At 53.2% G+C, this 14,360-nt stretch overlaps 8 protein-coding genes across 8 annotated transcripts; 5 read left to right on the forward strand and 3 right to left on the reverse strand.

Moving 5' to 3' along the window:
• Nucleotides 1-139: 139 nt before the first annotated feature.
• Z520_02264 (uncharacterized protein) lies at nucleotides 140-650 on the forward strand (the record flags this gene model as incomplete). The annotated part of the gene is made up of 4 exons (XM_016772778.1): nucleotides 140-170; nucleotides 241-386; nucleotides 444-481; nucleotides 539-650. 4 exons carry the CDS (start codon nucleotides 140-142, stop codon nucleotides 648-650), a joined length of 327 nt encoding a protein of 108 aa, XP_016636248.1.
• Nucleotides 651-2,211: 1,561 nt separating this feature from the next.
• Nucleotides 2,212-2,712, reverse strand: Z520_02265 (uncharacterized protein; the record flags this gene model as incomplete). Its single annotated transcript, XM_016772779.1, has 2 exons — nucleotides 2,212-2,606; nucleotides 2,694-2,712. 2 exons carry the CDS (start codon nucleotides 2,710-2,712, stop codon nucleotides 2,212-2,214), a joined length of 414 nt encoding a protein of 137 aa, XP_016636249.1.
• Nucleotides 2,713-3,763: 1,051 nt separating this feature from the next.
• Nucleotides 3,764-5,586, forward strand: Z520_02266 (uncharacterized protein; the record flags this gene model as incomplete). Its single annotated transcript, XM_016772780.1, has 6 exons — nucleotides 3,764-4,047; nucleotides 4,118-4,146; nucleotides 4,226-4,823; nucleotides 4,917-5,145; nucleotides 5,228-5,316; nucleotides 5,418-5,586. The coding sequence occupies 6 exons, from the start codon at nucleotides 3,764-3,766 to the stop codon at nucleotides 5,584-5,586; spliced, it is 1,398 nt and encodes a 465-aa protein (XP_016636250.1).
• Nucleotides 5,587-6,046: 460 nt separating this feature from the next.
• Z520_02267 (uncharacterized protein) lies at nucleotides 6,047-7,003 on the forward strand (the record flags this gene model as incomplete). The annotated part of the gene is made up of 1 exon (XM_016772781.1): nucleotides 6,047-7,003. One exon carries the CDS (start codon nucleotides 6,047-6,049, stop codon nucleotides 7,001-7,003), a length of 957 nt encoding a protein of 318 aa, XP_016636251.1.
• Nucleotides 7,004-7,408: 405 nt separating this feature from the next.
• On the forward strand, nucleotides 7,409-8,645 carry Z520_02268 (rRNA 2'-O-methyltransferase fibrillarin; the record flags this gene model as incomplete). Its single annotated transcript, XM_016772782.1, has 4 exons — nucleotides 7,409-7,505; nucleotides 7,589-7,719; nucleotides 7,823-8,489; nucleotides 8,521-8,645. 4 exons carry the CDS (start codon nucleotides 7,409-7,411, stop codon nucleotides 8,643-8,645), a joined length of 1,020 nt encoding a protein of 339 aa, XP_016636252.1.
• Nucleotides 8,646-9,876: 1,231 nt separating this feature from the next.
• Nucleotides 9,877-11,162, reverse strand: Z520_02269 (uncharacterized protein; the record flags this gene model as incomplete). Its single annotated transcript, XM_016772783.1, has 2 exons — nucleotides 9,877-9,893; nucleotides 9,995-11,162. 2 exons carry the CDS (start codon nucleotides 11,160-11,162, stop codon nucleotides 9,877-9,879), a joined length of 1,185 nt encoding a protein of 394 aa, XP_016636253.1.
• Nucleotides 11,163-11,837: 675 nt separating this feature from the next.
• Z520_02270 (uncharacterized protein) lies at nucleotides 11,838-12,173 on the reverse strand (the record flags this gene model as incomplete). The annotated part of the gene is made up of 1 exon (XM_016772784.1): nucleotides 11,838-12,173. The coding sequence occupies one exon, from the start codon at nucleotides 12,171-12,173 to the stop codon at nucleotides 11,838-11,840; it is 336 nt and encodes a 111-aa protein (XP_016636254.1).
• Nucleotides 12,174-13,038: 865 nt separating this feature from the next.
• Z520_02271 (uncharacterized protein) lies at nucleotides 13,039-14,193 on the forward strand (the record flags this gene model as incomplete). Its single annotated transcript, XM_016772785.1, has 1 exon — nucleotides 13,039-14,193. One exon carries the CDS (start codon nucleotides 13,039-13,041, stop codon nucleotides 14,191-14,193), a length of 1,155 nt encoding a protein of 384 aa, XP_016636255.1.
• Nucleotides 14,194-14,360: the final 167 nt, after the last annotated feature.

Genomic DNA, 14,360 nt, shown 5'->3' on the forward strand with positions numbered 1-14,360 from the left:
GTCGCCTCTTCAATCACCAGAGCACAAAACCACCCTCTACAGCCGCTCTCATCCGCAAGCTTTATCATTCCTCTTCCCCTACACTGCTATCGTTAAATATTGCTTCCGTATCGCGTCTCCCAATCACTGACCAACAACCATGGCCTTCTTCTTCGTCGTCGGCACCAAAGGTGAGCTGGCTTCGACCTGCGGACTCTGGTTTACGAACTGCGCTCGCTAACCGTCATGCCCCCTGTCCAGATTTCACAAGCCCTTTGAAAGGCTACGAGGGCGTCACTGCTCAGTGTCACAACTGTGGAAACTGGTCGGCGCATCCAATTCAATCCTGGGACTGGTTCACCTTCTGCTTCGTCCCCGTCATCCCGCTGGGAGGGAGACACCAAGAGGTCCGTTTAAAGACTCCATTCAGCCTTCAATACTCTGCCTGCTCACCGTGATTCTAGGTTGCCTGCTCTATCTGCCGATTTCGTCAAGACATGAGGTACGACGACACTAAACGTGCGCCTTGAGACATGCGGGATGCTAACCTGCTATCCAGGAATCGACCTGATGTCGGCTCGATGCAGGGTCAGGGACCTACAATGCCTCCACAAGGACCTCCGCAGGGATGGGGTGGGCCTCCCCCGGGACAAGGACCGAATTACAAGTGAGACAACGCGGCATATCGCAACGAAAAGAAGCACAAGCTGAGTTGTGGAGTCGATATGCGTGATACCGGAAAAGGCGCGCTCATTTTATCACTATTTTACTTCCTTCCGGAACGTCGTCCTTCTCTCCGGCGCAGTTACCATTGTTGGGATTGATGAGCCTTGGTGCTATGGCGTTCGCGCCCTCAAACGGGTCGCATTGAATCGAGTTGATGCCGAGTCTACCATGTCGCGCATTGAGTTCGTTCGATGGGCGACTCAAAGGTTTCCAGAGCCATATCCTTTACGGCTTTTCGTCCTGGGTCTTGTTCTCAAGCTGGAAGGCACTCACCACGTCGCATGCGAATTGGGGAGTCGGGCACTCATATCAGAATGGTGGTGTGATGACCGCGTCCTTCTCACGTACCGCGGATCGCAACCACCAACACCACCATTTCGGCCTCAGTCCCGGCCTCCAGCCTACTTCGGGCACTTGAAGAAGTGTGCACAGGGTTCCATCAGCCACCAAGCTCCATGTCAATGCCCGCGCCGGCTACACGACCACGTTCCGGGTTGACACTTGCATGGGTTTGGACGTACGGATGACTGTTGTGGAAACCACTAGATTCCTGAGCTGAGATGGTTGGTCAGTCTATGGGCTCTGCTGCCGACTCGCCGATAACGATGGGTTCTGGAGGGTTTACACCTATGCACCCTCAGGTGTAATCGGATACATTTGCTTGCCTTGTTTGCATATCGTGGTTGCGTGCAATGGGAAAGTCCATGGGATTCACAGCGGCATGTAATAATATAGGCTATCTCGCCAATAACAAATTCGGTGTTTGGCTCTATATCCAATCTAATAGACGCTATATCCTACCTAGGTATATACATGATGGCAAACAACCGTGGCGACCTTAACTCGGCCGCGGTCACGTGTCGCCGCAGGTGTGTAGGCGTAAGCGGTGAGACGCGGCAGAACAATTGTGAGTCTGAATTTAGTTTTTATCAACACAACGCACCAAAGTTGTTTCTTCTCCTTCTGCGCGCCGCTCTCCATCCGCTGCGTTCTCTGCCACAAACAAACGACTTGCTCCCGTTTTCCCAACAGTCGAGCATTCGTCTTCTTCCTTGCAGATGAGAAATTCGGAGTAATCTTCAACCTTTGCACCTCTGCCTTCGAAGCACTCTGTGATTTCGGGGGCACTTGGTACTGCCCGCGAGGGCCCGGCACGGTTTTTCGCGTGCTCGCAATCTGGCATCAGAAATGTACAGGGCCTCAAGACCGGCATCCCACGCGGGTGTTTGTGTCTCGAGGGATTTCCCTTTGGAAGAGCCGTTGCGAAGATTGTCTGGAGGTCACCTTAGGTGTCCCTTCCTTACTTTAGTGCAATCGCAGCGGAAACCTATCGATCTCCTCCTGGGGGATGATAGGGTTTCAATTCGATTCCGATTACTCTGGAGAGCGGCGCCATCCCTTTTTCTTTTCCACGTAAGTTGTTGACTCTTGCCCTCCAAAGATATAGGGTACTACTAACATTGTGACAAATTCCATATCACCACCTTTTCGCAGTTTCCGGGTCTCTCAGTGCCCGTTCACGCCATTGACACCATTCACACCGTTCGTCTGCGGTTCGGCCGCAAATTGCCTAAACGTATCCAAGTCCACCTGTCTCAGGGCACTGTCCTCGGTTGCTTCCAACACTACTCTCGGCACTGCATTCCTACCGATCCTCCCATCTCTGTACGCTTGGAACGCCTCCAGCCATCTCGCCGTGCAGAGACACCACTTGCAGCCCCCTGTCAGACCTGCTGTCCGCAGATCATTTCCTTGCGAAGCACTAAAGTCCAGGAACTCTTCGGTCACGACACCAGCGACGGCGTGGTTGCCAAAGTCTGCAGCTCCTGTCCTACAATAGCCATCTCGATAGAATCCAGTCATAGGACGGTTGGAGAAGAAGGCAAGAGGTTGCCTGAAAACTGCGCTGGATTAGTAGGGTTGGCGCTGATATAGCTGACCGAGACTGCACAGTCAGAGTGCGGCTCAACTCGGTATCCAAAGCTCACCATTCAAATGAGAGGTCATGCTTTCCTCCCTGGCCACCGGCGCTGGCGGTGATGGGTGAGATTTCCCTGGAGTGCCAAACAGGGGAATTTGGAGAACTCGCGCTCTTAGACTTGACCAGAGGCTGAAGCTGCGGACTAGGCGCGCTGATGTAAGAGTCGGCCGCATCAAATCATCCACTGCTTTTCGCCGTATCGTCTGGCGCTGGTGCTGGACGAGGCTCTGTATCCCCGACCGTCAAAGCGACCGTTAAACGGGACTGCTTTGACGAGACTTGAATGTATGCTGGAAGATCAAAAAGTGGTGACGTCAAACTGGCTCGAAGTACGAAGTGCAAGCAAGCATCTGCCAAGGCCGTCCAAGTGCGAATGACTAGGAGGCGACCTTGAAATCTCCAATTTGGGGTTCTCGAAATTGGCTCCTCGCTCTGTCTCTCAAAAGTGGCTGATGTGGCTCCATTCTCGTTTCAATACCATCAAATCCTCCTTTTCTCACGCGTCGGGGACTCGGGAACTGATGTCGGTAGTTCGTTGCAGCCGTACGATGTTATATACTGCGAGCACACCGAGCTGGATTCACGTACCGGACTCGGAGCTTACCCGGGCCAGCATCGAGATTCTCGTCTAAGGTCGAGATTGAAACGCTGCCATTGGTCCTCTCGCAACGTGCTGTGGGCGATCGCCTCACCTCTTCCCCATGTCCTTCAATCCGAAAAAGCTCCCTGCTGATGCGGAGAGCTTGTTCGTGACGGAGATGGGGACATAGCCCCATATCATCATGCTGGCGCTCGAAACCCTCTCGACAATTATGTACGAGTAGATATGCTTATGATTTTCACCCTTGCACGTCTTTAGTGCGTCCTCTTCTGCTCGAACCTGTCACTGCTTGCGAGCTTCTACTCAATTAGGAGACTGGATTGAGAGAGGAGACGATTCCACTGTCCTGGTGCATTGTATTCTTTTTATCCGTCTGACATCAATTTTCCAACACATCCATTCGCCTTCCCCAGTCGTCTCGCAAATTATCAGGAAAAAGGCAACCACCAATACAAGCTTCTTGCAAAAGACGAAACATGCCCGAGTTGAATGTTGGCATCTGTGGTGCCGGCATCGGCGGACTGGCGGCAGCCATTGCCATCAGGAAAGCCGGTGCGAAGGTGACGGTCCTGGAAGCCGCCCCAGAGCTCGGCGAGATTGGAGCTGGCATCCAAATGACGCCCAACGTGGCCAGACTACTGATGAAATGGGGCGTGGACAAAGTCATCGGTGACGATCTCGTGGAATTCGAGGAGCTGAACATGCGGAGGAAAGACGGCACCCTGATCGGGTATACGAAGACGATACCCAACGTCCGCAAGTAAGGCTTGATTGATGCTCACCACCAGAGCCCGTGAATCAATAGTTGTATATACACTAACATCTGTGAGCTATCTGAACGGTATACCATGGTGGTTAGGTCAGCCAGGCCCCGGCCCATCCCCCCCTTTTTGAAAGCGTTTTGTGCATTCCAGTGCTGACGAAGAGAGAGAGAACAGTTCATCGAATGCACCTCCACGCCGGGCTAGCGGAAGTGGCTCGTCGCGAGGGCGCCGAACTCGTCATCGACGCTCGCGTGGTGACCATCGACTGGACCTCGTCGCCATCCAACAAAGTCACCGTGACCACGGCCAAGAACCGATCGTGGACGTTCGACCTGCTCATCGGCGCCGACGGGGTGCGTTCCACGGTGCGCAGAACCATCATGCCGCACGTCAAACCGGCGCCTCCGACGGGGAACTGCGCGTACCGCGCCATCGTCCCTTACGACGAGATCCGGCGCGACCCCATCGCGAAGGAACTGATCGAGAAAAAACTCACCATGGAGGTCTGGATGGCCGACAAGTCGTACATCATCTCGTACCCGATCTCGGCGGGGAAGCAGTTCAACATGGTCCTGAGCCACCACGTGGACCACCTGGTGGACGACGTCCAGGATATCGACATGGAGAAGGACTTTCGGCAGACCTACAAGGACTATGATCCGAGGATCAAGAGGATCGTCGACATGGTCACCTCGGCCAAGAGGTGGCCGTTGTTGGTCACGGGGCCGTTGGAGAGCTGGTCGACCAAGGAGAAGAATATCGTGTTGATGGGGTATGGAACACCCTAATCCCCTTCCCAGTTGTGGTGAAACTTTTCCTGAGAAGGTCAACCCGTGGCTGATTCTCGAGTTTGTTCATTATTTAGTGATGCCGCGCACTCCATGGTCAACCACATGGCGCAAGGGGCCGCGACTTCGATGGAGGACGGCGCCTTCCTGGCCCGCGCTCTGGCGAAGGTTGTCGAGGACAAAATCACCATTGCCCAAGCGATCGAGATTTACGAGAAGAGGCGAATGCCCTTGGCGTACTACAAGCAGCAGGTGTCATTTATCAATGGGGCCATCTGGCAGGTACCGGATGGGCCGATTCAAGAGGTAAATAAACTCTCTCCCGGGCCTCAATTGCCGCACTCTACAGGTGGGCTTGATTGCTGATTCGAGAGAATCTACTGTATAGGCGCGAGACAAAGCCATGGCTCCCGAATTGAAGGGCGAGCAATTCATGCGTTCGCCAAACTTGTACGGCGATCCAGTGACTACATTGAGGTCAGTCTCAGCGCAGCCCCTTCAAGCCCTCCCTCATTCACGCTTCAAACAAGTAAGCTCATTTCAGCACGGGCACTGGCTGACATCAACCCATCTGGCAGTGTGTACAACTACGACGCAGAAGAAGACGCAGAAATCGCCATCAGGGCATTTCTCGGAGGCTGCGAGCCGTACGATGTGAAGACCGGCGTGACGGACCGTGAGTTGGAAAGGTTCGTGGGTTGGTGGTGGCCCAAGCACAAGGTCCCGCTGAGTGCCTCGAAACTGTGACGGAGTTCTGCGACAGTGACAGTCAGGGTGAGGGTGAGGTATGGTGAACAGTGTGTGGTGTGGATAGTATTTCGGACGATTTCCTCTATTCTGCTGCTCCATTTGAAGTCAATCTGCGAATATAGAACTGGATATGGAGTGTGGGATGGGTAACAAAGAGGGTATCTTGCTTTGTGCCTTGGACAGACGTCCAGGTCTTGAATACGGCTGAAATGTTGCAACAAAGGAGAGATCGATATTTACGAATAGACAGGCGCCGAGACTGATTGTCACCTTTGTTCTGGCACATGCTTCACCGGTGTGAATGTTTGGGTGATTGTCGTCGTGTGAAGTGAAGCGTGAATGTGACTTTTTGTCACCAGTCCTCACCTCCTTACCTTGAAGTTTCTCCGACCTTTATATTTCTTTCACTCACAGTCACGTGCGCGAGCGGTGGTAGAAACTCGGCACACTTTCCAGAATGGCCACCTCCTACATTCCAGACGATGGCGACAGCGACCTCGACCTCGACAACGACAACGAAGACAATGGTGGCGTCCTGGTGCAGAGCTCAAATCAACAATCCTGTCTGAATGAACCCGAACAGGATGTGAACGAGTCTGAGCACTCGTCTGCTCCGCAAGGTGACGACAGTGTCATCTACCTCTTCAGCACAGAGGCACAGCATCCACCATCCGCGGACGATGAGGCGTTGGGGCCCATCGATGACGAAGAAGAAGTAGACAATGAGCCGGCCAGTTGGGTGCCTCCTCCAATCGACGACGACGACGACGAAAATGACGACGGCCTCGAAATCAACACTGAAGACCATGAAGCCTCACCTCCTGAACCCGAATCCCAAAACGAGGCATCCCCCCCACCTGATCTGTTCAACGTCGTCCCCATCGAGGACCACTTGCCTGGCGAAAACGATACGATGAGCGCTGCTGTCTCTCCCCTGGACGAAGGCCGAATCAGCACCAACATGGCCGAAGACGACGACATCGTCTGCAGCGAAGGACAACTGCGCCGTCGAATGCCATACAAGGTCGTCCGAAGGCCCGAGCTCTTCGAGCTAGGCCTGCCGTTCACGGACCAGAAGTGCCTGAAAAGCTTGCCGGGTGGTTTCCTGACCACGATCCGCGGCCTCGATCGCGCGGTGGAGGAATTTTACGGCTGCGGCCCCAAGGCGTTTGCGAACGAGGAGGAAAGCGACTTTGCATTGTTGGGCATGATTATCAAAAGAGGTGGGCGCACCGCCACAGAGTTTCAAAGAGTCGTGTATCCGGAGGACATTATCCCGTTGGTCCAGCTCGACGGTTCTCCGCAGGAGGTGCGGGATGAGGAGTACTGGCAGGAGTTGAGGGATCAAGGGCGCATCTGGGACGAGGTTTGGATGCCTTGGGAGGACGATTCCGAATACGAAGGATCGGAATAAAGCGTCATCTTGTTCTAGTGAACATGAACATGGGCTTGGTCTCTCCCAGCAGTTGGGCTTTGATGGCAAAGATTAGAGAAGAGACAGGGCCACTTGGATATCCAGAGCTGATATCTGAATACTCAAATCATTCCACCAATAGTGTCTAGCCTTGGCGGGTCATCCGCAGTCTAGCCGCTTCGGGGCAACTGCTCCAAAATTTCCTTGAGCGAAGCAGAAAAAGATGGCTTGCGCATCTCCAAATCAAAAAAAGTGCACCATTCTAATCGTTCTCTTATCGCCAATTCATTTACCGCGCATAACGTATTGATCGATCATTCCTACTCAGACGATCAGCTTCGACCCTGCGAGCAGACATTTCCAACCCAGAAAAGCACCCTTGAGCACCCAGAAACACTAGAGACAATGGCGTTTGGCGGTGCGCCGCGAGGTGGTCGTGGCGGTGGTGGACGAGGAGGTCCTCCTAGAGGTGGCGCAAGAGGCGGACGAGGCGGTGGGAGAGGTGAGAGACAAAAGCCCCCGTCCGCAAAGTTGATTACGATGCTCGGACAGGTTGATTAACGGATCTTTCTTTACAATCTACAGGCGGCGGTGGTTTCGGCGCACGAGGTGGCAGAGGGGCCGGTGGCCGAGGTGGGCCAGCCAGAGGAGGAAGAGGTGGCGGGAGAGGAGGTGGTGCAAAGCCCGGCATCAAGGGCGGAGCGAAAGTCATCATCGTACGTCCTCCCCACCGATCAGGTTGAACAAGAGATGGAAAAGCATGAGAGAAAAACCCATAACTGACCGTGACACCCTTGTTTTTTTTTTTATCGCAAATAGGAGCCTCACCGTCATCCCGGCGTCTTCGTCGCACGCGGCGGTAAAGAAGACCTACTCGTCACCAAGAACCTCACACCGGGCGAAAGCGTCTACGGCGAAAAGCGCATCAGCGTCGACTCACCCTCGCCAAACCCGGCCGACGGAGATGCCCCGGTCACGAAGACAGAGTACAGAGTGTGGAACCCCTTCCGCTCGAAGTTGGCCGCCGGTATCCTGGGAGGCTTGGATGACATTTACATCCGGCCCGGCGCCTCGGTGCTGTACCTGGGTGCAGCCTCGGGGACTTCCGTCTCGCACGTCGCAGACATCGTCGGCCCAACTGGTCGTGTCTACGCGGTCGAATTCTCCCACCGATCCGGAAGAGATCTGATCACGATGGCGACGCACCGCACCAACGTGATCCCCATCATCGAAGACGCGCGCCACCCGCTCCGCTACCGCATGCTCGTGGGCATGGTGGATGTGATTTTCGCGGACGTGGCGCAGCCCGATCAAGCGCGTATCGTGGGCCTCAATGCGCATTTGTTCCTGAAAGTCGGCGGAGGCGTGTTGGTCAGTATCAAGGCCAACTGCATCGACTCGACGGCCAAGCCCGAGGTGGTGTTTGCCAATGAAGTCAAGAAGATGAGGGAGGAGCGGATCAAGCCCAAGGAGCAATTGACGCTGGGTACGTATTTGCATCTTTTCATTGTTTGCAGCTTTCGCTTGTCCTCAAACGAAATCCCCCTCTCCCATGCATTGTTACGGTTCCCGAGTTCCCTTTACTCCTCTCAAAATGGAGCCTGCACGACTCGCACCGCTCAATCTTGCCTATTATTTCTGAGGCAAGTTAAAATACACGTACTAATATTTCTGCCCCCTGCCTGCAGAGCCTTTCGAGCGAGACCACTGCATCGTTGCAGGCATCTACCATCACAGCGCGCAATGATCGAATCGCCTGGCGTGTGTGCTACGGGTCGGCGCAATGGTTGGATGAATGAACGGACGGTATCATGTAAAATGGAACACGGCGCATAGGTCTTTAGTGTCCCCAAGAATCGAGAAGAAAAAAAAACCAAATGTTATGAGTTCGTTCCTTGTCTTTTGTTTTCCAGTTTCGTTGACTGCCCGTGGAAAAACGAACCATGAATTAAGTCAGTCAGCGGCGATGTTGGCCGCATCGACCAACCACCTTCCCTGAAGGGGAAAAGAACTAATCAAAACAACGAGGGGAAATCCGGAGAGCGATAGAAAGGGTTGAACGGAAAGGAGAGCGGTGGTCTTGTCAGGTTTGATCATGGCGGACAGTGTCTCCCGCGCTTAGCTCTCTAAACTGTCTTTTGACTCTTTCGCTCTCACTCTTTGGACAAGCCACAATGATAGCAACCGAGCCATGTATCTATCTGTCTCCACAGAACCGTGACTGGCGGAGGGGTTACTTTCGACAGATCCGCAAGCTCGGTTGCGTGCTACACTCTCTTTTCTGTTCTTCCCATCGCTGGGCCGCTTTCTCCGCGTATCACTGTTCCACTCCGCGACCCGATGCAGTTCTTTCGTGGATTTGGTCAACTCACTCAGACCCGAGCTCTTTCGCCATTGCCGGTTGTGTTTGCGTGTTATACATGCATGTTTGATGTACAGTGCAAGACGGTCAATGTCTCCATTCTCCATACTGTCTCCTCAGGCGCACGATGCCCTCTTCCGTCGTTCAGGATACTGTCTCGCTTGGTACTGAGTTGTCCAACCCACGCATCCCATGCAGAATGGGCACGTCCATCCTCGATAAGCAGATACTCAAGTGGAAGACATCTGACATAATGCTTTTCGTTCTTCAGCACAAACAGGAGTGCTGGGTATATGCAGCGCTAGAGAAAGACGAATATGTATACACCTTATGAGAACCCCGCGGTTATGATGAAGTGCACTGACAACAGCCTTCAACAAAACAATGCAGGCTTTCGCGCGCAGTTTGGCAGTCTCTTCGTTTAGGAGTGGGCGACTTTGAACGTTCCATTCATAGCGGCAGTGCACTTGCGAACCGACGTCTCAACTTCTGCATCAGCACGGTCCGAAGTTCAGACTTTGACGTAAGCTACAAAGCGCGGAGTTAGCAAACTTGCATTGATTTATAACAAATACAAGGCTTAAACAAGGAAGAACACGAAAGACACAAGGAAAGGGACCATGACTTACTAGCGTCTATCTGCTTTACTTGCGGCAAAGCTAGCCTCACTTTGTTCCTGTATACCGCCGGCCCCTGCAACTGCAAGGGGTTCATTTCGAAGTATACCGTCTCCAAACTCTCCTTGTCCCGCAGCTCGTTCTCAACCTCTCGGAAGTCGCTCAGCTGGTTCGAACTCGCCCACAATTCTTCCAATTCTGTCAGGTGAGAAATGTTTTCGAGGTGCGAGATTTGGTTATTGGAGATGTCCAGGACACGGAGCTTTTTGTTGTTGGATAGGGCATCTGCAGGGATGGAAGAAATGGCGTTGTGAGAGACGTAGAGTTCCTCTAGGTTCGTCAGGTCGGAGAGTCCGCTTATTGATGTGAGACGGTTAGATTTTAAGTCCAATAGCCTGAGGTTACTGAGAGGGGAGAGATTCCTGATCTCGGTGATCTTGTTCTTGCCCAGCCAAAGTTCCTGTAACTGGGTCAAGGTGTCCAGGTTTTCGATCTCACGCAGGCGATTCGCAGCCAGCTCGATCATGGTCAAGTTCGAGAGACCCTCCAGGTTTTCGATCTTGGAAATGCGGTTCTGGACAAAGTATAACTCGGTGAGGGTGTGAAGGTGGTTGACATGTTTAATGTGCTTGATCTTATTGAAAGACAAGTCCAGTGACTTGAGACATTTCAGGTCTTCGAGCCCTTTGAGGTGCGAGATGAGGTTGTCGTACAGATCCAACTCTTCAAGTGTCTCTCCCAGGTTTTCGGGCAGAAGGATATTTGTAATCGCATTCTGGCGGAGGCACAGCCTTTTCAACTGCGTGAAGCGCTCGAGTTTGAGGGCAGGGAGGGAAGATATGCGGCAATGGACCAGGTCAACGTCCTCGGAGTCGAGCGGGTAATCATCCAACAGGTCCTCGTCGGCCTCAATTTGCTCGACAGGAGGGGCATCCGGGTCTGAGTAGTCGGGATCGGAGAGGATTTCGGGATTGCTCAAGACAGCGTTGCGAGGGGGCATACGCAGTTTTCCATCCCAGCCATTGCTGTTGACGAGAGGCGCTGAAGAGGAAGACTGTTGCTTTGTAGACTCGGGGGCCGGAAGTTCGATGTGGGCATGTTTGTCTTCTTCGCTGCCGTCCACTTCAGGTTGCGGGTTGCTTGGAGGGGCTGAATTCTGATTCTGGTCTCGTTCTGTCATGGCGGCATGCAAATGCTTTTCATCTGCAGGAGGGTGAATTTAATTGAGCTCGATGGTGCACTTCAGGGTTGAGAGAGAGCTATGACGGCAAGTAATGCAGGCAGCCAAGGTAAATCGTGCATGGCGTTGTCGAGTTGTGGTCAGGCCCAAAGTGAAGGTCGGCCACGCGCTTCAAAATCGGAGATCGTCATACCATGTGCACACAATGAGCGAACGTTGCATCTGGGTCGCTTAGAATACCTATTCTCCGAACACGCTTGTCAACTCCTGCACAAGGGATCCTGCATTGAGTTACTTCATTTTACATTCAGGATATATAGACCAGTGAGTCCTGTCGAGAACGTCGCAAGATTCTTTTCAAAGACAATCAAGGCTGGTGGACAGGGCGACGTGTAGCAGCCAAGGCAGAAAGGTCATTGTCCAGCTTCTTCCCAGACTGATACCCGCCGGAGCAGGACACATGATACTTTCTATCTCACACAAAGCAAGTCCTGGTGTTGAACGAATCTCTGCCTTCTTCATGCCCGAATGGGATATTATACATAGAAGATGCCTGTGACCCAATGCTTTTTGTCTCTCCATCTGAACACCGTCATGAACCACTGCTCTAATACATTCATGAGAATCGCTTGGTGACCTTTGCAATGACTGTAGACGCAATTAGCACTGGTTTCTCTACCAGGTCTGCTGCAGCGACTTACGGTGCAATGCCACAACGCTGAAAATAAAGCCCAAGCTCAAGAACATGACCACCATTGGATCCACCTTCAACCCGGGGCTCTCGTCGGTGTATAATCTCAGCATTGTCCCTGAGGAACCACCCGCACCTGCGGCACGTGTCGAGGTCGGTCTGGCATTCTTGACTGATTCCTTATGATCGGCGGCTGCACGACGACGGATGGCCGATCGAGGACCGCCCGGAGGCGAGCCGGCGCGTGCGATAGAAGAGGATCCGCTGGCTTTCTGCGCAGAAGGGGTTGACTCGGGACCAGACTCTGGGCCGGAGGTCATGGGAGATGCTGGTCTTGCTGAGGCCTGCAGACATGGTCAGCCATTTCTGTGCGACTGACTGGATGCATTAAGGAGAAGAAGCGGAAGTTCATACCATGATTGTGAATGTAGGTTACGACTAAGGGGTTGGGAGGGAGAAGGTGAGTGTGGTGCGTGTCGCCCTGGCCCGTCACAGGCGCGACAAGAAGAGCAATTGCGAGACAGAAGAGTGTTGAAGTGGACAGAGAGATTCAATCAAAGTCGTGTGAGTCGCGAGGGAGAGAAACCGACTTGGTAACGAATTAGTTGTGGACACTTTTGCGAAACCGACGCCGCAGAAATTCTGGGGAAATTCGAGGCTCGAGAAGCGCAGCTCAGCTTCCAAGTTCCTCCCCTGACGCTTGGCAATATTTACTCCGGATTATTTCCAGCTCTCGATCACTGGCAATGTCTACTCAGCACAACGCAGGCAATTCTCTACTCATCTTCCTCAATCATGCTTTTCTGCAACATATTCAAATGCCCATGCCCGAGGAAGACAGGTACCTGATGGAATCAAACAGCCTCATCGCCGCAGCACCTCCGCAGGTAGGAAACAAGATCGAGTCAAGTTACATCCTTGTCTGCTCGCTACTCTTCCTACAGCATCGTTCTAGCAATGCCTCGTCAAACGGAGATCAGGCCTAGGGTTGAATCCCACTCCCCGCTCAGCTTACTATTTGCTAACCGGGGAACTGAACTGCTGACAGCGGACTGTACCAAGTACAGGTCGATCGAGTCAAGTATCTTGTATTTATTGTGTTTGTTTGTTCACCGCAATTGCCTTGTGAAGAAGGCTTGCTTGTCACTCACAGTTTGAGCCTCTCTCCTATGACCTTCGGCCGCCATGTTTCCTGCCAACTTCCTCCAGACTGTCCTCCACGGCTTGATCTTCTCTAATACACAACCGTCTGACCCGCAAGCTGGCAAGATGCTTGCGACGCCTTCTCTCCAAGTCGCTGCCTCTCTCGGCGCTATCCTGAGCTCTGTGGCTCCGACTGCAACGTCCACACCCATATCTCGTGGCTTATTGGTGGACGCGGCTCCTGAAACGCCTCAACCGTATGTGTTGCCGAATCTGCAGGGCCACGCCGTGGATTTCGGGGGCTTGATCATCCGAACCCTTGTCCCAAACACCACGTCGTCAGGTTCCTTTTCACTCGTTGGTGTCAACTCAGGCCCAGCTCCTCTGAACCTCATCCACTACCACAAAGAAATCGAGGCCTTCTACAACCTCAAAGGCAGTGTGCAGGTCTTCCACAACGCTGACACCGGTCGCGAGCTGCGTGCCAATGACTTTGTATTCCTGGCTCCAGGCAACAACCACACCTATCGTCCCAATGATCTCGACTTCCAGCTCACCCTAGGAATGGCTCCAGGGGGAATCGACCAGTTCTTTGCCGCTGCTGGTCTACCTTACAGTTCAACCGCCCCGTTTGACCCGCAGGATGCCTCGCAGCTCAACGTGACCAAAGTTTTGGGGCTGATGCCTCAGTACAACATTGTACCCGAACCATTCAATACCATCAACCTAGATTGGACAAATGGAACTACAGCAGAGGGCTTGGGCACTTGGCATGTCGCCGAGCAATATTTGCCCGATGATGCCACAAAACCCTACTTCGTCTCCAGCAACCGCGGGCCCAAATACTTGCACCGCAGCTCGGGCCAGGTCATCGCTCAACTCGCTTCAGGCAAACAGACCAGCGACAAGCTCAGCATCGCCAGCATCGCCATCAAGCCGAACAACAAACAGTCCCAGCTGCAATTCGACGTCGATCAGGCAGTTCAAGTCACAGAAGGTCAGCTGCATCTCGAAATCGGCAGTGAAAGGGCACAATTGATCTTTGGCGACCTTGCTTTCATACCCAAGGGAACATGTTTCAGCTACTGGTCGACCGTGGGCTTCACTAAAGTGGTCAACTGGGCGGCGGGCTCAGGGCTTGCCGACAGTTTGATCTCAGAGGCTGAGCCGTGGAAGTATGGAATTTGGCCTGCCTGAGCAGTGGTCAGTTCTACGGGGCTGATTTGTATGTGGTCAATCTTGCGAACGTGATAGACGGGCGTTACACGAGGCCGATTCGCACTTGGGCCAAATGTATGCATTATTTGAAACAACGAGTTCTGAGACTAAACTATTGGGAACAAACGGTAGGAACATGACTGTTG

This window comes from Fonsecaea multimorphosa (genome assembly GCF_000836435.1).
Source record: "Fonsecaea multimorphosa CBS 102226 unplaced genomic scaffold supercont1.3, whole genome shotgun sequence".
Taxonomy (NCBI): Eukaryota; Fungi; Ascomycota; class Eurotiomycetes; order Chaetothyriales; family Herpotrichiellaceae; genus Fonsecaea; species Fonsecaea multimorphosa.